General features: G+C 35.7%; 1 protein-coding gene across 7 annotated transcripts in view; it reads right to left on the bottom strand.

Annotated features, from left to right (window-relative positions):
- The window catches only part of NAV3 (neuron navigator 3), a 592036-nt gene that overhangs the window by 5655 nt on the left and 561821 nt on the right, over positions 1–24560 (bottom strand). For all 7 annotated transcript variants that reach the window (XM_043561562.1, XM_043561563.1, XM_043561564.1 and 4 more), the window contains 8 exons: positions 22068–22163; positions 21630–21798; positions 20147–20382; positions 9092–9246; positions 7988–8059; positions 7165–7361; positions 5839–5957; positions 1412–1615 (listed from right to left, as the gene is read on the bottom strand). In XM_043561562.1, coding sequence (XP_043417497.1) covers positions 1412–1615; positions 5839–5957; positions 7165–7361; positions 7988–8059; positions 9092–9246; positions 20147–20382; positions 21630–21798; positions 22068–22163 — 1248 coding nt within the window. The remainder of the gene's footprint in view (positions 1–1411; positions 1616–5838; positions 5958–7164; positions 7362–7987; positions 8060–9091; positions 9247–20146; positions 20383–21629; positions 21799–22067; positions 22164–24560) is intronic.

Genomic DNA, 24560 nt, shown 5'->3' with positions numbered 1-24560 from the left:
TAATTCTCAATACAAACGCTATAAAACCTCTCCCTACTGCAGACACAGTCTGTCAACACTACAAAGGTAAGACTAGAAGTAATAAAAAAAAATTCATATGTGATAACCCATACTTGTACTCTAAAGCTTATATTTACTGTTAAATGTTAACCATTCTGTAAGCAATTAGTGTATGCTCACAATTATGTTGCATCCAAACCAATCCCTCTACCACTGTTGATTTCAAGCTATGTACAAGCTAAAGGGCCAGCTACCTGTAATAAAAATACAAGTCTAGGCCCTTAAGGATTTGATGGTCTAGAGCAAAAGTCCAATATAGGAAGTCCTATATAGGAGTCCCCCAGACTCTAAGCAGGTCTATAAGTGTACTTCCATGACTCTATGGAAGCCTTTGAAATAGTATGCAAATTTTCCTGTGTGTGAGTGCACTTTGCTGGGGTGAAGATCTTAAAAATCTCTGAGGCTGTTCACATGTAACCCCCAAAATGTTAAGAATGGTCATCTGGGATGATAACATTGTATATGTATTGGGGTTGAGGGTATAGGAATATTCCAGAAAATATCAAGTCATTTTATGTTCTTGGGTATAATCATAGGTTATGATTTTTAATCATTTTCTTTTTTGTTCATTTGTTTTAAGTAGCAAAATGGCTTTTTTTTTTTCGGTATCTTTTCTTCCTGTATGGAATGTGCAAGTCCAGTGATTTCTTTAGAATGGCAAGCTAATAAACACACTACATTTGATACCAATCTATACAAATGCATCTACAAACATAAAAAAATAAATACATAAAGATAAAATATTTTCCTAATAATACCCTTTACTTAATATTTTCAGAGTACTCATACTTTGGAGTTTTACTCATCTTTATTAAGCTACACACAATTGCAAATTAAGCAGGACAGGGAGAATCAGGGAGAATAAGTCCCCTTTGATTTCCAAGTCAGTTTATTCTTTACCACAGGCAACAAAAGACTAATTCTAAATTTAGTCAAACTAGTTGATATATGTAAAATATTCTTTAGTTCTCCAAGTGTATGTTACATTATTTTCTTTTTTTAAAATTTAAACACAAAATTCAGTGTTCTCTTAAATACCTAGTGAATTGAGTCTGTAATGTTGAAGATTTATTAATTTATTTACACAGTTTTACACCTAATAAGATAAAAATTAGGGTCAAAGAATACGGCCTAGTTTTAGTGTTTCTTGATTTTTAAGCATTCAAGGTTGGCCTTTAAGAATTTCACCCAATGAAAGCAGGCCAAAGGTAAGAGTTAAAACTAAATACCTGTATCAGGACAGTACCAAATCCTACCTAAGATAACTATATCCTTGGTACAAATGACTAAATAGTGATGACCACACACTGTAATTAAACTTATATTAAAGGATCACACGTCAGTTTCTTACCAGAGGATCCCCTTCCGTGTCACTTTGTGGAATGTGCTTTGAGGTTGTGGCTTCCTTAGTGGCTATGCAGCCTTCGTACCCAACATCTTCTGGTCGCAACTGAAGTAATGCTGGACCATCCTGAGGCAGAGACGCTGAGCTCCATGGGTATGTGTCAAGCACCCACTTTGAGGGGTCTTCCCAAGGTGCCCGTTTCCCATACATCTAAAAAATGGTTACACATTTAATAAATATAAAATATATTTCTATTCAGTAAAACAGGTGACACTAACTTACTGATTCCTTTGCACCCTGAGTTCTTAGGGGCCTTTCAAGCGGACTGTGTCTGTATACAACTTTTCAGATTATAAATACACATCTGTGTACATATCTCTCTTGAAACTTGAAGGAGAAACAAAATGAAGGCTGACCATTTGGGCTAGGTGGTCACCATTTGGGAGACAGGGTGAGGGAGGTTTATGTAAAACACATATAAATATCACGGCGCACATTTATCTTTATTAGTAATTTTATTAACCAAAAGAAAACTCACAGCTGAGAAAGGAATGTTCCAGTGAGGGAGAACTGAAACAAGGCATGCTAGACAGTAAACAGAGTTCTCTACTAAAGTGCACTTTGGGAAGATGATAAACCAAATAAGAGACTTTTTCTCTGTCAAGCTCATTCTACTCAAACTTTCTTTGAAAATAAGGATCCTTTCTCTGATAGCCATTTTCTTTGGATTAATTTCCCCCAATAATTTCGTTGTTCCCGTAAAAACTCTTTTTTAGATGTATATTTATAAGGTCAGTGGTAAAAGAAGAGAAAAATGGGAAATGGAAGGACTCAAGTGGAAGCAGAGTCAGTATGAAAGAGATAATAAAGCCTTGTTAAAGTACTGGCAGTGGATTCGAGGGGAGAAGACGAGTACAAGATATGCTAAAAGTTTTTTAAGCTGGAAGAAAAAATGAAACTATTAGAGGGGACTTTGTAAACAATCACAAGGCCGCAGGGGGACAGAAAGACAAGCTAAAATGAAGAGGAGACAGCAGTAACATGGGCAAACTTGTTCTTTGATGTACTTCCCTTTCTCCTTGACCTGCTCGACTGAGGGCAATCCTGGTTACCAGGTGCATATTTGGTCCCAGATAGCATACTGTGAGCTGTTCTCTATGGCTTATTGTGGTTCAGTTAGACAAGAGCAAAATGGTGGACACTGACACCATAAAAGACACATGGATTGCCTTCGAATTATCTTTTGGGTTTCTCCTGGAGGAACTATGCAGGGTTGTGTCAGCCTTGACTTGAGAGAGAGAGAGAGAGAGAGGAGGCCAGGTCCTGATATCTGTGTATTTCCTGGGAGATGACGGCAGGAGTAGCAATCCTAGATTTTTTTTTTTTTTTTTATATAGTTCTCTTGTTTTGGAGCAAAAGTTTTCTCTAGTTAAAAACCTGCTTTATAGATCTGTAAGACAAAGCATGCTATACAAGTTAAGCTAATTGAACGAAAATTTACATTTCTTGGAAAATATATGTTATAAAAAGAATATGAAAGTCTAGAATCAACTGATGCCAACCTTTTAATGAATCACCAAGGAGAGCAAAATTGGAGGTGGCTAATAAAATGCTAAATATTGGGGTGCCTGGGTGGCTCAGTCAGTTAAGTGTCCGACTTCGGCTCAGGTCATGATCTCATGGTTTGTGAGTTCGAGTCCCACGTCAGGCTCTGTGCTGACAGCTCAGAGCCTGGAGCCTGCTTTGGATTCTGTGTCTCCTTCTCTCTCTGCCCCTCCCCAACTTGTGCTCTGTCTCTGTCTCTCAAAAAAAAAAATGTAAAAAAAAAGAAAGAAATGTTTTTATATTAAAATAAATAAATAAATAAAATAAAATGCTAAATAGGTCCAATTCTATATTTCAGAGTAAAATAGATACTATATAAAAGTAATGGAAAGCAGATATAGTTAAGTATTTAGAATACTATAAGTAGATTGTTCACATTTCAAGAAAGGTAGAATCACCAGAATAAAAATCAGAATCCATTGTTATCACCAGAGGTTTTTTTTTTTTTTCCAACTAGAACATCTGGCAGAGAGTATCCCCATATGGTTCCTCATCAAAGCATTCATTTAAAAAGAAATTTTTCCACTCCTCTCAACTCAGATTTTCATCTTTGCAGTCAGGCTTTGTTTTTTTACCTCTTGCTCTAATTCAAGGTTTTGAATCCAAGGAAATGGTTTATAACACACGCGATTCCCTTTCTTCCTGCTCTTACAGAAAACATATATGTGGACCACCCCAGGAATATCATCTGCCAATGGATTTCTGGATTTCTTATCTCTCCATTGTGTTAGATTTCCCCCTCTACACTCCCTGCATCATGGTTGATTTAGTATTCACACTAACCTATTACTAAACATCTACACCCACAGCAAGAAACAAGACATTTCTATCCCTCTTCAAAAATAATTTTGAGGGGTGCCTGGGTGGCTCAGTTGGTTAAGTGACCGACTCTTGATTTTGTCTCAGGTCATGATTGAACGTAGATTGATGAGTTTAAGCCCACATTGGGCTCTTAACTGACAGTGCTGAGCCTGCTTATGATTCTCTCTCCCTGCCCCTCCCCTACTTGTGCGTATGCACGCTTGTCTCTCTCTCAAAATAAGTGAACTTAAAAAAATAGTAATTTTGAAATATCTCCCAGTTTTAGTCTGGGAAACACATGACTCAAATGGTCATACGTTTGCCTAAATGGAAGCTGTATAAAATTATAATTTTCAGAATAGTGTTTTATAAATAATACTGATTAAAATATTAAAAAAAGAACTTATGTACTTTTTTAAAGTTTATTTATTTTGAGAGAGAGAGAGAGAGAGAGAGAGAGAGAGAGAGAGAGAGAGACACCATGAGTGGGGGAGGGGCAGAGAGAGACGGAGACAGAGAATCCCAAGCAGGCTCTGCATTGTCTGCACGGAGCCTAACATGGGGCTCGGATCCATAAACCCTGAGATCATGACCTGAGCAGAAACCAAGAGTCAGATGCTTAACTGATTGAACCACCCAGGCACCCTAGAACTTATGCCCTTTTCAAAAATGATATCTAAGGAAGCTCAGTATTCTTAGGTATTAATGTTTTTGAGTTTGTAAAAGCTTCTTTTTCTTTATATGTATTAGCAAGTACAAAATAAAGAGAATTTTATATATAAAGACTTGGATGATAGCTTATTAATACTGAAACTATCTGAAGAAAGCATATAATTCATTTAGATATTAGTTTTCATAATTATGACTTCTAGAATATTATACATTTTCATATAATTTTTTTTTTGCATAAATGATTGAAATTGAGAGACTCACATCTTAGCCTAATAGTTTTAGAGGAATCCAGAAAAGTGATGTATTATACTTAAAAAACAGAAACCTTTGGTATAGTCTTTTATTTTGTTGAAACCATTTACTGGGGCTAGATTGGCTCATACTCTTAAAATACGAAAATGGATTATTTAAATCTGCAAACCAGTTGATAGCATTCTCTAGGGTTATTATCTCTGAACATCCTCATCCACATAATATTTATCATGTTCACCAGAACCATCGTGATGGTTCCAAATGCTGCCAGACTGTTATACTAGGTGAGGAGAGCATGCTGGGAAAGAAAGGGGAAGGACACTGCAAATGGCAAGATTTCATTCTTTTCGATCCTACCATAGTTTTCATTTATTTTACTTTTAATTTTTTTAGTGTTTGTTTACTTTTTGAGAGAGTGAGTGAGCATGAGTGGGGGAGGGGCAGAGAGAGGGAGACACAGAATCTCCTGAAGCAGGCTCCAGGTGCTGAGATGTCAGCACAGAGCCGGACACAGGGCTTGAACCCATAAACTGTGAGATCAAGACTGAGCCGAAGTCAGACGCTTTACCGACTGAGCCATCCAGGCCCTCCCCTACCATAGGTTTTAAAAAGTCAACTGCCTTACAATTTAGAGCACTCCCTCAAGATAGTAAAGGATCTTACAAGTGACGTTAAAGGGCTTCAAAAAATGAAACATGCTAAAAACAGGGAACCTGTAAGCAAAAACTATTTGTTGCAAATTACATGATAAAAGAATAAGTTTTCAAGACCCATGTAAACATGCCTGTCTTATAAGATGTAGCACTGTCCAATTAACTGGCTATCAACTAACTGCTATTATCCACGGCAATAAATTTGGCTTTAAATGGGTGGTTGTTGGAATAAGTGTTTTCTCTTTCTCCTACATATTTATTCTCAGAAGAGAACACATAGATAAATAAAGTACGATATATTAGCTGACCTTTAGAATTTTCCCAGTATTTTTATGTAGTTCATGCCTTCAGTTTTCTGTATACATACTGAGAGAAAAAAGTGTTTTTGGCTTTCAAAAGGATGATATTATTTGTTTGTTTTTAAACAGTAAAGAAAATTGAGTGCTATACCTGAAGACCTTCTCTCACTGCTTCCAGAATGTAAGGAACCAAAGAATAGTTCCAGAGATCCATGAACCAAACTCTAGAAGCTTCGACATCCATAGGGCAAGGAAGGAAAAGTCGGGGACCTAAGAAGAAGAAAACAAACCATTTTTGAGAAGAATTACATTTAACAACCTGAACACATAAATATTCAGACATCATTTTTTGGGAAGTAATAATATGCCTTGCAGGATTCTTAAGAAATTATAGTCTTGCCCAGCTTGATTATTATCAAAGTACATTTTACTGATGACTCACTCTTCTGAATTCCCCTTCCTTTGACCCTAAAATCTTAATCTAAAATATAATATATTAGAGTTGGAGAAACCTTACATGTCATAATCCAAACCCCATGCCCCATTTTACAGATAATGAAACTGAGCTGAAATAAACTGCCAAATATAAAATATGTCATTATTTGCAGAAACGGGACTCAGCTTTGGTCTTCTGATCTCAAATGTTAAATTCTTCTTCTCATTTACATTGTATCTTATTGACTGCATCTTTATGATCCATCAGTATGGGAAAGAGACTTTTATACATGCAATTTAAGGAGGAATAGAAAAATAAACATCTTTATGTCAACTAACAGGAAGTAATTCAGTTTTATCTCAATGAAAAATATAAAACAACTTCAATTATCCATAAAACACCTAAAGTGTTTCTAACTAAAATCTTCTCTCACAACTATATTTGATGTGAATCACTGATTAAAATTTGTTTTTAGGGGTGGCTGGGTGGCTCAGTCGGTTAAGTGGCTGTCTTCGGCTCAGGTCATGATCTCGCAGTCCATGAGTTCAAGTCCCGCATCAGGCTCTGTGCTGATAGCTCAGAGCCTGGAGCCTGTTTCTGTTTCTGTGTCTTCCTCTCTTTCTGCCCCTCCCCCATTCATGCTGTCTCTTTCTCTCTCTCTCTCTCTCTGCCTTTCAAAAACGAATAAATGTTAAAAAAAAATTTAAATAAAAAAATAAAATTTGTTTTTAGCATAAGAAAGGACTTGAAACAGATAACAATTTATTTCAAATGATTATCTGATTTTTAAATAGTTGTCTATGTTAAACTTATTTGATTTCAGTCAAATCTTAGGAAACCATAATTGTCAGCCAAAATGAATGTAATCAGAGATATAAAGCTTAGAAGAAGGCAAACTTTCAGAAGGGAAAGAGAAAACTTAAATCTTTGAAAGCCTGAAAAAATTAGCTTCACTTGTTATTTTCTACCATCCAATCTGGCCATCTTCAGCACCGTACTCTTAGTTCCCGGAAAATGGCATATTGCAATTTTGGAACTCACCAATGGTAACATCAGAAGAACTGTGTGTTTCCAAAAAACTGTTGAGATGATGCCATGTCTTAGGAATCCAATCTATAATTTTGACTAAGTCGTTATTGCGTATATTCCTTTCAATTTCTATCTCTATCAGTTTTCTTCGAAGATATCTGCTTAAAAATCCTTTCACTGGTTCTGTGTGGTTTGCGCATAGCACCCACCTACAAAAAGGAAAAAAAAAATCATAAATCTTTAAATAAATTAAGTGTTAAGCCCACAGCATTCTCTTTCCAATTAAAATTAAGAATGTTCCTATTTTAATTGGTGGCTCACTTTAATGCTCAAAGGGGTTACAGATCCATTAGCATTAGAGGCATATAAAGCAACTAACTTTTCTTTTTGAGCTAAAGGGAAACTCTTGTTTGTCAGAAGTGAGTGGGAGTATACACGCCGAGTCGTCTTCTGTAGGAGAATCACAAATCCTGAAATAGGAACTCTCTTCACATTCCTCACACTTAGAAGAAAAATGCTCTACTTTAGCTGGTGACAATGCGAGCAGGACAAACATTTCTTTCCTTTTCTTTTCTCTCTCTCTCTCTCTCTCTCTCTCTCTCTCTCTCTCGTTTTTAAAGAAACACTTCTGATTATGGTTGAGGATTACAAAACGTCTGCTCGAGAAAGAATGTCAGAAGAAGTGAGAATTATTTTCACACCACAGGTCACCATGGGCAGCAGTTGTCAATGTACAAATGGAAGAACACTAACCGAAAGCAAAGAGAAAGAGATGCTACAAAAAAAAATAAAATAAATAATAATAATAAAAGTAAAACATTCGGTTTATCTTTACCTGAAATTGTGATGCAACTCTAGATTTGGTGATGAAGAAACTCCCTGATTCATTGTTCCAATAATATATGGACTGGAAAATAAAATAAAATGTGCAGATGTACTGAAGGTAAAAGAGATTAGTACATTAAATTGCCTTAAGAAAAAATTTAGGTAAATATGGATTATTCCATTTTAACATTAGGCTTTAAAAGGGTAATACTGTTATGTTAGGTTGAAAAATAACAAAGATCATTGAGCGGAAATTTGGATTTGGGAGTCTAATTTCAGGTCTGGCATCCTAGGAGAATTCTTTTACCTTTCTGAATCTGAGTTTACTCATCTATAAGATAAAAAGGTTAGAATAATCACAGTAGCCTCATTTCACTATGATATCTTATGGCTCTTATGATTATAATCAAATGCATTAATTTTTCCTTTTTTTATTATTTCATAGATATTTTAAAGTTTCTTAATAACATGAGAAAATTTGCATTCTTGTTTCAGTGCTTATGCTGATCTATTTTTAGCATTTAAAAAATCTCTAGCAGAGATTAATTGGGATATTTGCACCATTAAAACTAATGTTTAGCTTGCTCTTGTATACCCTTTCTTTAGAGGCCATACTATAGTGAATCTTTAGTGGGTTTTCAGATTTTTTTATATCCGACTTCAACCTTTTACTTTCAGAGTAAATAGTCAAAAATTAGACTCATTAATGGAAAGAGATATATCTGAATGCATTAAGTTTATCTTTATGGGAAGGATGAATTGAAACTTTGATATGGAGTAAAAATGAAACCAGAGCCCTAAAGCTTCATTTTAGTTCTTCATTTCCTCGATCCATTCTGTCATGGATACTGGTCTCCCAGACCTTCAGCATATCTGTAGAAGCTAACACCATCAAGTAAAACATGTTTCCATAAAAGTTGCCTGGGACTAAGTGTTGAAGGAATAAACAGACGTTTGAAAAAATGCGCAGGGAGTTTTTAAAAATGCATTATAATATTAATGAAGCTTCTCACATTAATAGCATCCACTGAAAACCATGGGTTTTAAAAGGTTTAAAGGCATAAGAAGGCAAATTTTATTATCATTTCATCATTCAAACCTTTCATAAGCATACCATTTGTTGTATTTACAGTTGAGAAAACCATTGAAGATATCACTCAAAGAGCCCACATGATGAAGATTATCAAGAATTATTACAACAGGGAGTTCTACACCATTATTATCAGCACCGCACTGTTCAGCCAGGTTAGCTAGATACTGTTGCAACTCCTTGGGAAAAAAAAAAAAGAAAACAAATATCAATGACAAATTTATATCAGTGGTAAGCAATTCATCGTTTAGGAAGAGCACACTTTGTCTTCCATCCAGTATCTTTTAAAAACCCATAGGTCATTCCAGTGACATAAAACTTTATTCTACAAAACAAAAAAACATATGATGCTGAAAGGATATATTTTATAAAGAAACGAGCAAAGACAAAAGCCAATACACAACGCCTGCAGCAAATATAAAACTGTAAACACAAAAGCATGTTTTCCAGTTGTTGTCTCCCCTTAAGAAAGAGCAAAACAAACAAACAAACAAACAAATAAATAAGAGTGAGGGAGAGAGAGAGAGAGAGAATTCTGGATATGAGCTCTTACAATAAACCACAAACATCAAGACAAATACCATTCTTGCTTTTGGTATTAAAATGATAAAAGTGGATTTAAGCAAACCTTGTAATTTCAAAGCTAGAATAAATCCAAAATGGCACAGCTAAGTTTGTGCTAATACTTCAACTATTTTAATTCCAATTTATTTTGATAGGATGCATGAAAGCACGGCCCCAGGACTTAGCCAAAAGTGTGGTTATTTACTTATCTATAATCTGCATGAAACTTCCGTGATTTTAAACAAAGACAAAAATTTTTATATTTCACTGGGTCACTTGACATCAGCATTTCTTGAACTTCTTGAGTTTTTTAACAGGTATTATTCCTTTCTGATAGCTTTTAATCTAAATATGATAACCGGTTTACTGTTTGACTGCTCTCACAGATGGGTAGACCAGGAACATAATTAGTTTTCTTAGAATTATCCTAATCAGTAAGAGCATTTCCATAATATTTACATATTTACAATGACATTTTCAATTTGTAAATCTTGCTCAGGGTTAAAAAACAATTCCATGATTCCAATTTTTGCCTGCCAGTAAATATCTGAACTCCTCACCCTAGATGCCACCTCTCTCTGTCTGTAATACCATTTTCAGAACTAAAAGCAGAAAAGGATAAGGGCACCCGGGGGGCTGAGTCTGTTAAGTGTCCAACTCTTGATTTTGGGTCAGGTCTTGATCTTATGGTTTGTAAGTTGAAGGCCCAGATTGGGCTTTGCGCTGACGGTGTGGAGCCTGCTTGGGATTCTGTCTCCCTCTCTCTCTGTCCCTCCCCCACTTGCTCTCTATTTCTCTGAAAATAAATAAAAATAAACTTGAAAAGAAAGGAGAAAAGGATACAAGCAATAGCCAGGATTCTGAGGCATTTAGTAATATATTCATTTAAGTTTAAATATAAAATTTGTTAGGAAAACTAATCCACGATTAATCTTATATTGAGCCAATCACATTGAATAAATATTGCCTAAATCAGAGAATACAGAAAAAAATGTTCAAACTAATGAATGGTCTGGACAATTTCATTTACCTTAAAAGACAAAAATGGAATTTATATCAATAATCTAACTATATTAAGTCATTCATTGATTTATAAAATATTGACTGCCTCTCTATTACGTTCTTAGTCCTAGACAAACCCCTGGGGTATACAAAAATAATGAATCACTGCTCAAGTTAGTTTAACATGAATTATGAACTGAATCAAGTACTTTTTTGAGCATAGAGGTTAAAAAAGTCTTCCTCGTAGGCTTTAAGAATGTCACGTTAGGTACTAAAATTTAAATATGATAAATCATTTGAAAACAAGGTACTAGTGTATTAGGAGCTGTGAGAGGTCAGGGGAGGAGATTTTGCCTAGGTAGTGGGTATCAAGGAAAACTTTCCAGAAGAGGTATGTTGGAACTTGGGAGGGTGGTAGAAACAGCCACAACTAATAAATTCACAAAATGAAATGTAAAACATCCCATGAGAAAGGTTAAAGGAGGGATGTGGCCTGTAGAAGGAAAAAGGATTAATTCCAACTGGGGGATCCTGGTGGACTCCAGAGCAAGGTAGAATTCGAGATGAATTTTGAACAATGAATGGGCTTCCAAATGAAAAGTATGTAGTTAATCTATCCTTTCAAAATAGCTTTAGCAAGCACCTATTATGTTCCAGGTACTCTGGCACTAAGGATTCCAAGATAATCTCTGCATTCCAGGAATTCAGAGTTGATAAGCAGAAAGGCAGGTCAACAAGTAAATCAAAAACACAGTGTGGTTAACGAAATGCACAAAACACTACAGGGACATTTAAGAGAGGCACCTGATCCAGGCTTGTTGTTCAGGAAGCAACAGGGTACATGGGGACAAATTATTGAAGTCCAAATAATAAGGAGTGAAAGCTGGACGGTATGAGAATATGATGTGCTTGGGGAAATAAGTGTTCTGTTGTTGCAAGAGAAATGGTACATGGTACTGATGGTTGCAATAAAAAAGAAAATAGAAAAACTTTGAGTCCGTGCAGAAAAATTTGGATCTTACTATATAAACAAATGAGAACCATTGACATGTTCTTTTCAGTGGGGAAAGGGCAGTTTATTTATCAAAGGAAACACAAACATGAAGGAGATGATGATTAATTAGAAATGGGAAAAACATTCAAGAGCCTATTGCCTAGAATAGAGGGTTACACATGTGTGTGTATAAAAACAAAACAAAACAAAACAAAACAAAACAAATTCACAGTAAAAATATATCAAAAAACCATACACATAAGATTTTGTTCAGAGCATGTAAGCCTTACTTGTACTGCTAGGAAAGACTTCCTGGTAGTAGTATTATTTGATATTAACCTTTTATTTTTAATATGAGGTAATGTTTTGATACTTAAAAATGGAAGAAGAGCTTTCCAATTAGAGGGAGAAGAATAATCAAAGGCTGAAGCGCGCGCGCACACACACACACACACACACACACACACACGTACTATCCAAGCAGGAAAGAACTAGTAGAATATGTTTTGCGTATATGAATAATGGTAAGTAAATTGGAAAGAAGAGTTTGCAACCCTGAATGATTTGAAAGGTTACCGGACTTTTCCCGTCGGCAACAAAGAAACATTGAATGTTTGTCTGGGGTTCTGAGCAATGTAGCCAGGATCATGATTTCAAAGTATGGTTAAGTATAGTGTAAAGGAGGAATAGAAACCAGTCAAAGAGAATAACAAAATTGTTGAAGCCAAGAGACACTATGGGATTCAGTAGGGATAGTAGAAGTGTGGGAAGATTTTTGATCTAGTATGGAAAGCAGTGGGAAAACATTGCAGGATTTTAATGCAGTCAGACTTCAACAGTGGAAAAATATTCTGGTTTCCATGAGGTGAAGGGATAAATGCATAAAGAGAAAAGGAATTTTTTTTTAATTTTTTTTCAACGTTTATTTATTATTGGGACAGACAGAGACAGAGCATGAACGGGGGAGGGGCAGAGAGAGAGGGAGACACAGAATCGGAAACAGGCTCCAGGCTCTGAGACATCAGCCCAGAGCCCGACGCGGGGCTCGAACCCACGGACCGCGAGATAGTGACCTGGCTGAAGTCGGACGCTTAACCGGCTGCGCCACCCAGGCGCCCCGAGAAAAGGAAAATTTAATAGAACTTCTGAATCAAGCAATTAGAAGACAATTGCAGTCATCCAAGTGATAGTGTTAATTTGGGTGGGAGGGTGGTGGTACTGGAGATGGATGGAAAAAGATGGATTTAATATTTTTCAGAGCTGAAACTGGGTTTTCTAAATATGCGCACCTCGTATGCTGATAGAAACATATGTGTAAGCTAAGAGAAAGGCCTACTATTTGGAAGAGTCGGCATGGCTATCAGTGTCCAACTGGAGTCAACACAAGTTGAAACCAGGAGAGTCATCCAGGGGAAAACAGAAGTGGGAGAGAATAGAATGTTGGGGTATATTTTCATTTACTGGTAGGTGAAGGAAAACAGTCAGTGAATGAGACTTTTAAAGAGCTTACTAGAGGGAAAGAAGAAAACCAGGAGAGAATTATACATCATGAAAATTAGAGGGATTTCTAGAAAGGGAAGATTACCTACAGCAATTTGCTATACATCAGCAAAAACCAGAGAGAGAGAAAAGATGCCAAGGGCAATGAACTTGGTAATTAAGACATCACTGAGTGATTTTGGAAAAGAAGGGCCATTAGATTCTATTATAATTCTCTCATCTTGAGAAAGGTAGTAGACCTCTTTGGGTACCTAATGAAAGCTGTAGACCAGTTGCGAGTGGAAATACGCATACACAAATAATTTTGTTATATAACTTAAAAGAGTTTTTCTCAGACCCCTTTGAAATCACTTTATGATCCCCGTTGTAGCTTAATTGGGTTTAAATGTGAGATTGAAGTATTGATGCATTAGCATTAAAAGTTTCATGTCCAAGATCTAATTAAGCAAAGGAAAACAGGTATATCTACCAGATGGACACTGATAATGAGATGAATCTCATACTTTGAAAATACACATGGAAACCTGCAGTTATAATAAAAACTGTTGATCATTGCTTTCTCTTCTTTTGACTCCAGACACATCAAAAATGAATGTGTCAAGTCCAGTTTTCTGATCTTTTCCTACCTAACATTCCAAGTGTTCTCAGCTGGCCACGTATTATTTACTAAATCCATCTCTAGCCTTCTGGGCCCGCTATATCAAATGTCACAAAGTGTTAATTGTTTATGTGTACCGCTCTCGATCAAAATATTCCAGCTGGCAGTTTGAGGGAGGGCTGGGACAATGGGAAGAGGACAGAATGTAAGATGCAGAGGTACCGAGCACATGAAAAGATTTTTTCCATTTGATGGTTTTATTGTTCGATTTTTTTTAATCCGCAAGTGCCTTTTGGCTTTGTCTCTTCCGTGTTATCTGCAGCAAAGCATAATGCACGTCAGCCATTACACGGCTTCATTTTTCAGAGATGGGGTCTATTATTTCATGCCTCATTCACATGTTACTTTAGTAACTCCACACTGCTAGCAGCTGTCCCTCAGTCTCAGCTAGTCATCCCTAGTCCTTTATAGCCTTCCCACCACCCCCACCTCACGAAAAAGCAAAGCAAAGCAAACAAAAACCACTGTGGATTCTCTGGTAACTTGGCAAGAATTGGCTAAATTCTCTAGCAAGAATTGTATCCAGCGCTGCCCACAGCTCATTCATATCTTACAAACAGAAAGAAACAATAAACATTTGTTAGTTGTATTTTGTGCTTTCTTGGTGCCAAATACCACCTGATTTGTCCACGGGTTTTTCCTATTATTGTTTCCTAGCATCATTCATTCTGTTCCAATGCTCTCGGCGATGATTTTTCATTATATTGTAATGAGAAACATTAAACTGACCCATTAATGACACAAGTGATTTTATTCAGAACAAGAAGAAAACAAGAGTGTTGGTAATATTTGGTCAATTTTTTTTAAAGATTTATATAATATTATTAAGAACATCCCCAAACACGAAGCCTTTTTTTTTTTAACTGAAATAAAAAGAACCTATATATAATAGTGGGTTTGGGTGTGAGGCAAATTTTATAAGTGCAAATTAAGTGTAAGTAATTTTAGAAGCATACATTTTATTAGTATAAATTAACTGACTATATTATGCCATGTTAAACTACATCCTAATGAAGCCCAAATCACTCCAGTTGATTAAAAACTTGATTTTAAGTGATCCGCAATTTTATCAAAAGAAGTTGTAATAACTCTGTTCTTCTCCTTTTACAACTATTTGTTTGTTTGTTTGCCTTTCATAAAGAAACTTCTCAAGAGTTCTATCACAACAACGTTGGGGGAAATCCAAAGAACACACTGAAGATGGCTAAGGGACATAATCCTCTCATCATTCTGGCTGAAAAGAAAAATACTGGTGGTAAATGTTTTCTAAGTAAAGTTCTGAGGAGACCCAAGATTCACAGGAAGCATTAAAAACGTAGACTGGGGCAAACAAACAACTGAGCTCTTCCTACTTCTGCTGAGAGAAGGGCCAAATATTCTGCCGCAGATTACATGTCTCTCCTTACTTGAAATGAAAATGGGTGGTTCAACCACAATTCGAATGGTGCTGAGTTCCAAGGAAATATTCAGAATTCATGTGCTATAACGTTTATTTAACTTTAAGAGATCCCAGCATGTTTTATGTACATCACTGTTCTCTGTGAAAAGTACATACAAGATAATTTTCAACAAAGGTCTATGTGTGTGTTTGGGGGCTGGTGTCTGTATGGGTCTGTACTTGTGAAAGAAATATTTATTGAAAGCTATTTACATTAATTATATAATTAATAATTGCAGGCAACCCTTATACTGATTGTGTTTGCTACCTGTACTGTTATTTCTCTCTCTCTTCTTCCTTTTGTCCCTCCCCTGCTCTCTCAATCCTTTTCTCCCTTACCCCCTCTCTCTCTCTCCCCTCCACTCTCTCTCTCCTTGCTCCCCTCTTTCTCTCCCTTTTTCTCTCACACACACAGACACACAGACACTTAGCTTTTGCCATGACCATATTACAGTTGGGAAAACCATGGCAAAGGAAATTCAACAATCTGCTGTATATTCCACAGGTGGTCAGTGATAGGGACTTAAAAAACTACTTCGTTAAGAACATTTTTGTTGAGAAAGAATTAACATACATCACTGTATAAGTTTAAGATGAATAGCATGATGTTTTGGTTTATACATATTGCAAAATGATTACAACAGGTTCAGCTAACATCCACCTTCTCAGATAGATCTGATAAAAAGAAAAGAAAAAAAGAACAAAATTTTTCTTGTGATGAGAATTCTTAGAATTTACTCCCTTAACAACTCTCCTATATATCATACAGCAGGGTTAGCCGTGGTCATCATGTTGTATATAACAACACTAGTATTTATTTACCCTGTAAGTGGAAGTTTGTACCTTTTAACCATTTTCCTACAATTTCCATCTCTCCATACTCTACCTCAGGTAATTTTTTTTGTTTTGTTTTGAGATTCCACATATAAGTGAGATCATACATATTTGTCTTTCTCTGACTTATTTCACTTAGCATAGTGACTTCAGGGTCCATCTATGTTGTAGCAAATGGTAGGATTTCTTCATTTTTTTATGGATGAATAATATTCCATTATATTATTAGAATTCCATCAAATATACCATTTTTTAAATCCATCTATCCTTCCATGGACACTTGAGTTGTTTTCATGTCTTGGCTATTGTAAATAATGCTGCTATGGACATGGGAAGGTGCAGATACGTTTCTGGGTTGGTGTTTTCATTTCCTTTGCATATATTCCCAGAAGTGGAGCTGCTGGCTCATATGGCAGTATTTTTAACTTTTTGAGGATCCTCTGTACTATTTTCCATAGGGACTATACCAATTAACAATCCCACCAGGAGTGTACAAGGGTTCCCTTTTCTCTACTTCCACACTAGTATTTATCACGTCTTGTCTTTCTGATGATGTCCATTCTAACAGGCATGAGGTGATACCTTTTTGTGGTTTTAATTTTCATTTCCCTAGAGGTTAGTGATATTGGGCATCTTTTCATGTACCTGTTGGGCCTTTTGTATATCTTTTATGGAGAATATCCATTCAGGTCCCTTGTCCTCTTTTTAATTGGGTCAAATGTCTTGTTCCTATTGAGTTGTATTAGTTTTTTCCATATTTTGGATATTAAGCCCTTATCAGATATAGATGGTTTGTAAACATTTTCTCTCATTCTGTAGGTTGCCTTTTCACTTTGTTTCTTTTCCTGTACAGACGTTTTGAGCTTGATGTATTGCCACTTGTTTATTTTTTTATTTTGTTGCTTGTACTTTAGGTGTCTTAACCAAAAAATCATTATCAAGATCCATGTTAAGGAGCTTTATTTCTATGTTTTCTTCCAGGAGTTTCATGGTTTCAGGTCTTACTTTTATATCTTGAATGCACTGCAAGTTAATTTTGTGAGTAATGTAAATATGTGCCCAGTTTCATTCTTTTGCATGTGAATATCTAATTATCCCAGCACCATTTACTGCAGAAACTGTCTTTTCTCCATTGAGTATTCTTGGTTCCCTTATCCAGCATTAGATAATGGTATATGCTTGGATTTATTTTCAGGCTTTTGATTCTGTTTCATTGTGTCTGTCAATTCTACATGTCTGTTGCTGTGTCACTTCCATACTGTTTTAATGACTATAGAGTAGAGATGAAATTAGGAAGTGTGGTGGCTCCTGCTTTGTTTTTCTTTCTCAGGATTTCTTTGGCTATTCAGAGTCTTTTGTGGTTCCATATACATTTTATGAGTGGGTTTTTTTTTTTTGACTTCTATAAAAAATGCATTCAAATCTTGATAGAGATTACATTGAATCTATAATGGCTTATGCTACTATTGATACCTTAATAATACTAATTCTTCTAATCCATGAACATGAGATACCTATCCATTTATTTGTGTCTTCTTCAATTTCTTTCATCAATGCACTGTAGTTCTCAGAGCAGAGATATTTTATCTCCTTAAAGTTATTTCTAAGTATTTTATTGTTTTTGATGCTAATATAAATGAGATCAACTTCTTTATTTCTTTTTCCAAAAATCCATTGTTAGCATATAGAAACATAACTGATTTCTGTGTGTTAATTTTATATCTTGCAACCACTAAATTCATTGATTAGATCTAACAGTTTTTTTGTGTGTCTTTAGGATTTTCTATATATAAAATGTCACCTGCACATAGAGATGATTTTACTTCTTCCTTTCCAATTCTGACACCTTTTATTCTTCCCCTTCTTTTTTTGCCTAATTGTTCTAGCTAGGATACCTCGTACTATGTTAAATAGAAGTGATGAGGGTGGGCATCTTTGTCTTGGTCTTGATCTTAAAGAAAAAGCTTTCAAATTTTACCACTGAGTATGAGGTTAACCATTGGCTTGTCTGTATGGCCTTTATTATGTTAAGATGTTTTTCTTTGATGCCTAATTTGTTAAAAGTTTTTATCATGAATGGATGTTGTACTTTGTCATATGCTTTCTTTGCATCTATTGAGATGATCATATGATCTGTTCTCTTTCATTCTATGAATGTGACACATCACATTAATTAATTTCTATATGCTGAACTATCTTTGTATCCTAGATGTAAATCCCATTGGATCATGGGGAATAATCCTTTTAAGGTGCTACTGAATTTGATTTGCTAGTATTTTTTTAAGTTTATTTATTTTGTGAGAGAGAGAAAAAAGGGGAGAGGCAGAGAGAGAGGGAGAGAAAGGTAATTCCAAGCACTGACAGTGCAGAGCCCGACAGGAGGCTCGAACTCATAAATTGTGAGATCATGACCTGAGCTGAAACCAAGAGCTGGACGCTCAGCTGAATGAGCCACCCAGGCACCCCTGATTTGCCAGTATATTTATTGAGAATTTTTACGTTTATATTCATCAGGGATATTGCCTGTAGTTTTCTTTTCTAGTGGTGGCAGGATAATGCTGGCCTCATAGAATGAGTTCTGGAATGTTCCCTCATCTTCAGATTTTCAGCAGAGTTTGTATTGGTGTTCTTTAAATGATTGATAAAATTCACATGTGAAGTCATCTGGTCCTGAGCTTTTCTTCTTTGGGAGATTTTTGATGATTGATTCAATCCCTTTACTAGTAATTGGTCTATTCAGATTTGCCATTTCTTCCTGGTTCAGTTATAGCAAGTTGTATGTTTCTAAAAGCTTTTCCATTTCTCTTAGGTTGTCCAGTTTGTTAGTATATAGCTATTCATACCATTAAGAATGTTTTGTTTACTAAGCTATACGTCTGGTTTATTTCAAGAATCCAGTGGGTTTGGGTTGCTTTCGTGTGTTTATTTCTGAAAATTTGTAGGGCTGAAGCTTCTGAGAGACTGGGTCAGTTTGGATCATCTAACCAGGTTATCTTTGGAAAAATAACATGACCCAATATCATGTGGATTGCATCAAGTTATTGCTTATAACAGATACAGTTTCCTAAGAGATGCTTAGGTTAAATTGATTGAGGAAGTAATTAATTATTACAGGCAAAAATATTATAATGTCAGGAATATGTTAAACATTAACAATTTTCTGTTTAGGATTCCTTATTCTATTCATAATATATGAAATTACTGGCTAGGTTTTATAGCTTCCTCATGCCTATTTAATAGCTGAGAGTGTTCAAGCTGATTATTATGGTACATTAGAACTTAGTTGATGGCAACATGAAATATCGTTCAATTTCCTAAGGTTCCTAAGCAGAAATTCTAATAGAAATATAATGTAAGCAAATTGCTGTTCCCAGAATTTCTGCTTAGACTATTCTAATCATACCCATATCCCCTTTGTTATAATACCCCAGTTTATTCCCACCTATTTGTTAAGATCCAGGTCACGTTAACTTTTTATAAAGCTCTAATTCTTTTTTTTTTAATTTTTTTTTCAACGTTTATTTATTTTTGGGACAGAGAGAGACAGAGCATGAACGGGGGAGGGGCAGAGAGAGAGGCAGACACAGAATCGGAAACAGGCTCCAGGCTCTGAGCCATCAGCCCAGAGCCTGACTCGGGGCTCGAACTCACAGACCGCGAGATCGTGACCTGGTTGAAGTCGGATGCTTAACTGACTGCGCCACCCAGGCGCCCCTATAAAGCTCTAATTCTTACAGAAGAGTTATTCTTCCCTCTTGCTTTTATAGAACTCTGCATGGATCTCTTTCTACTCCAACACCTCTTAAATGGATGTCTAAGAGAAATCGGACAATAGAGACCATCATTTTCTTCTGTATATTCCCAATGCTTGTGAAGTTGCCTGATAAGTGAATGCTACTGAGTATCAGTCTTGCTCAAATTCATGAAACAGGGTGATGTCATCCATCAGATTTCAGTTTTAGTCAGAGATAGATATGTCTCCATGTTCAAATTGGGTAATGGGTCTCACACAATCTTATAGCTTAATTGCTTAAGACACTTAAATCCATAAGTAAGCAATGACAGTTCTCTTAGGAGTTTGTGACTTACCTTACTTGACTTGTGGTCCACATTAAAAATGGCAATTGCATCCTCTGTTTTTTTCCTTCCAGATTTGGTTATTACATATTCAGCAAGTTTGTTTGCTAAATAGGTCTTTCCAGTACCACTAGGTCCCGAGAGTATAATTCTGTGATGCTCCATCAACAAGTTAAAGTACCTTTGGGTAATTGGTTTAGGAATCAGTGTATCAAAAACAAAACTGTCCAAACTGTTTTCTTCTACCCCTGAAGGAAGAAACAAAGGGAATAGCATGCCTTATTGTTCTACATAAGCTGGGATTTAAAATACAGTGCTGACAACAGAGTTATTAGTTTCAGGGATGCAGGCCTTGTAAAATTCTTTCCTTGATATTTCTATCTCACAACCATGTGCTGCCGTTTTAGCCCCCCCCCATAAACAAACAAACAAACACATCAGTAATAAGGCAGAGTGAACATCCCAAAGAAAGTTAGCTGTTTCCTTTGGTTCAGGCTTAGCTCTATTGTCTACTTCATGTTTCCCAAGTAGGTTTCCAGACAGAAATGGAAGAATTACTATCATTTCTATCATAATATTTTCCTTGCCTTTGAAGGTGATAGTTTTGTTAAGAATAAATGTAAATATTGAAGCATATGTGTACATTCTTCCCTTTTCTTTCTATTTTTCCCTTCTCTTTGTTTTCTCCTATCTCTCATTACAAATCCTAGCTGTACAACCACTTAAGCTTTTGAAGAATAGAATTGTGATATTTGGCAAGGAATTAAGAAGCAGAGCAACAGTATCTCCTTTTACTAACCCAAGCACCTTAATCACAAAATCAAATATTGGCAAATTCCTCTATTAATCCAGTTTATGTAGATGGGCTCTGGCTCTTTAACATATATGAGCAAGGAATTATGGAGACAAGTATACTTTAGATATTCCATTTGCCTATAATTAATCACATCATCCAAAGCAAACAGAATTTCTCATTCCCGATTCTTAACATCTATTCTCTATCCCCAGTGGGTATTTATTGGGTACACACACATATTTTAAAATCAAAGATACAGTGATGAATATATTACTTTGGGATATGCAATGAATTCTTTGAATCCTCCCTAAATGAAAGATGGTACTGGAGAAAACCTAGAAATTTGAAATTCCCTCATCACATTCCTCTTCTTGAGTCTTAGAGAATCTTCAAAATTTCACATCCCAGAACTCAAAGAATTTCATTTACTTCAATTTTGGTGTTTTTAGTAGGGTTTTAGTGTTTTAGTAAGATTTTAGTGTTTTAAAAATAAGTATGTCTCGTTTCATATTAAAACCATTGATGTGGTTAAGAGAGCTTTCAAGTAACGAAAACTTGAAGTGAAATTGCAAAGAGGAAGAAAGAAAGAAAGAAAGAAAGAAAGAAAGAAAGAAAGAAAGAAAGAAAGAAAGAAAGAAAGGAGAAAGAAATGTTGGCTAAAAGATACAGTTGTGTTTTTCTTTTCATTTTTCTTTTTACCTTTCAGGTTCACAGTAATGACGTTATTATCTCCAACAAGATATCCACAAGGCAGCAGTTCAGGCACTTCTAGGCTATGGGATCTAATTAAATCTCCTATACAGTAGCTAGCAATGCAGTCCGAGCTCAGACCAAGGCTAGTGGATGTATCAATTCGGAACACATATTCCTAAAATGATACACACAAAAAAGGAAGTCAAAACAGAGATTCAACTCATCTACTACAAATACAAAACTCCTGGGGATATGAAGCTAGCTGTCAAGATTTTTGAAATGGGCAATAAAAGAATTATTAATATCACACAGCACAACGAGAAAGCTTTCCTTACTATTTGAAAGGGAGGTAGGAAAAGCAAAGTCCACGTTATTAAAGCTAAGGAAAGCATGTAAAATAAAACAGATGTGAAACTTAGTATCAGGAAATTTTGTACAACTTACCTTAAAGAGACGTCTGATTACACCATCTAAGACATCCCACTTGGTTTTTCCACTAACACCAATGGATCCTATCAAATAGGCCTGAGACTTCTGATCCTAAATAAGAACAAAGAGAACCCAATAAAACCCAGTCATATGTCTTATTACTACATTTCCTACTAAAACATATTAATGTACTACTACTAAGGACTAAAATGTTTATTAAGCCTATAGGTCTTATTGTAACAGACCTGCATGGTATATTATATAAAATAAAACACACCCCAACAAACTAACTAAACAAACAAACAAACAAAGTAACATCAATAGTAACAAAAACAAGAAAGAAAGAGATGAGATGAAGTGGTATGGAAAACTAATTCATGACCTGTTTGGTAAAAGGGAAAATAGTCTTTTGCTTTAATGCAGCGGTGCATTCTTGAGTAGATGCAGCTTGGTAGAAGGGAAATGGTGATCGAGAGGCAAGAGAACTATTTCATATGAGACCTACAACTTCCTCCTACTAATTTTGTGGCCTGATCTTTGTTAAGTCTGAAAATCATGTTGTTTTCATGTATTGATTTAGATGATATCAAATCCAGCTTTTAAAACTAAGTTATCCACAGTAGCATGGCCTTCACATATTTACAAAAACAGTTTCCACTTTGAATTTATCAAAAAATTTACTACAAGAACATGTCAGGGAATCCTACAGGAGCCATTTTATCGAGCAAAGAATGGTCCCAAATTTAGTATCATCTTTTGAAAAAAAATTTTTAATGTGTATTTATTTTTGACAGAGAGAGAGAGACAGAACACGAGCAGGGGAGGGGCAGAGAGAAAGGGAGACACAGAATCCAAAGCAGGCTCCAGGCTGTGAGCTGTCAGCACAGAGCCCGATGCGGGGCTCAAACTCACAGACGGTGAGATCGTGACCTGAGCCTAAGTCGGACACTCAATTGACTGAGCCACCCAGGTGCCCCTATTATCTTTTTTTGTGGGATGGGATTTTGAGGACTTTTTACATATATTGGACAAATAAACAATTCGAGATTTATAGTCTGAGTGGGGCCCCTTTTATGATGACTGGAAATGGTTACATAAAATAGTGATCATGACTTCAGTAGATATAATTAGCTAGTTGCTATGTTACAATCTTGGTTCTAGTCACTGACTGTATTATCCTCAAGAGGTGGTAGAATAACAACTGAATCAGATATCAGAAGATAAGGATTCTACAATGCACAATACCTACCACCTCACTTAAGAAATGTGACTTTAGGTAAGTCACCTAGCCATCTCATCAAGAAGCCTTGATTTCTTCATCTATAACATTTGCCTCTATAAGGGTAAATGATTATTACCACTATTTAGATATAATCCAAGTTAGAAGTCAATACCTTTTTCAGAAAAGGTTAAGAAATTCACAACAAACCATTGTGATTTTTTTTTTTTTTTACTACTCTTATGGACTGAGTGTTTGTGTCTTTCCCAAATCCACATGTTAAAGACACAATCCTGTGTGATATTTGGAAATGAAGCCGTTAGAAGGTAATCAGGTTAAGTCAGTAGAATGGCGCTCTCATGATGGCATTAGTGACCTCATAAGTGGCGGGGGGTGGGGAGAGGGAGACACCCAACTTTCCCTCTCCCCAAGTACACACACTGAGGAAAAGACATGTAAAGACATATTGAGAGATGGCTATCTGCAACACAACGAAAGAGTCCTCACTAGAAACCAAATTAGCTAGCCCCTTGGTCTTGGACTTTACCATGGTGTGAAAATAAATTTTTGATCTGTAATACAGCCAGTCTATGGTATTTTGTTATGGCAGCCCAAGAAGACTAAAACAATTCCTTTCAATGTCCAAAAACATTGCCTTTTAGAATTATGTTAAAATAGAAAACTTGCTTTCTAGTAGTATTATAACCCAGTCAAAACAAATGTGTTCATACAATGCTTTGTAAGTAGCTGCTTTCAAATTAGAGATAGCTTAAGCTTCACTGGGACTATTAGAATCTTTCACATGAAGACCCACTTGGGAAAATCAAGCAAAAATCTACAGCTCAAGAAGAAAGTTTATGGCATTGGAATTCTTGGAATATTTAGTCAGTGTAAAAATTCACAAGTGCTATCTTACTTTTTAAACTTCAATATTTCAACTATTTTAAAATTCCAAAGGACTTTTCTGTTTGATGGGAACAAATTCAGATACTTGCAGATTTGTATTCTTGGTCACTCGACTACAAACTCAACTTGAAATAATATTTATAGTTTTCAAAAAAGACTTGAGTCACAAGGACATTGTCAATTTGATAGCAATAATTGATTCCAGAAAAATTAAAATATTTGCCTTATCTTCTAAGACTTTGCTTATAAATGACACATAGGTAGTAGCATCAATAGAATTTTCATACTGAGTTCAGTAAATACATCTTTCTAGTGTCTAGAATATTCATCTAGCATATAGTCTCTTCTTTGTACAAAAACTATATTGACAACCCTGGCATCGT

Source organism: Prionailurus bengalensis, chromosome B4, assembly GCF_016509475.1.
Source record: "Prionailurus bengalensis isolate Pbe53 chromosome B4, Fcat_Pben_1.1_paternal_pri, whole genome shotgun sequence".
Classification (NCBI taxonomy): Eukaryota; Metazoa; Chordata; class Mammalia; order Carnivora; family Felidae; genus Prionailurus; species Prionailurus bengalensis.
This window is presented reverse-complemented; position numbering and strand designations above follow the sequence as displayed.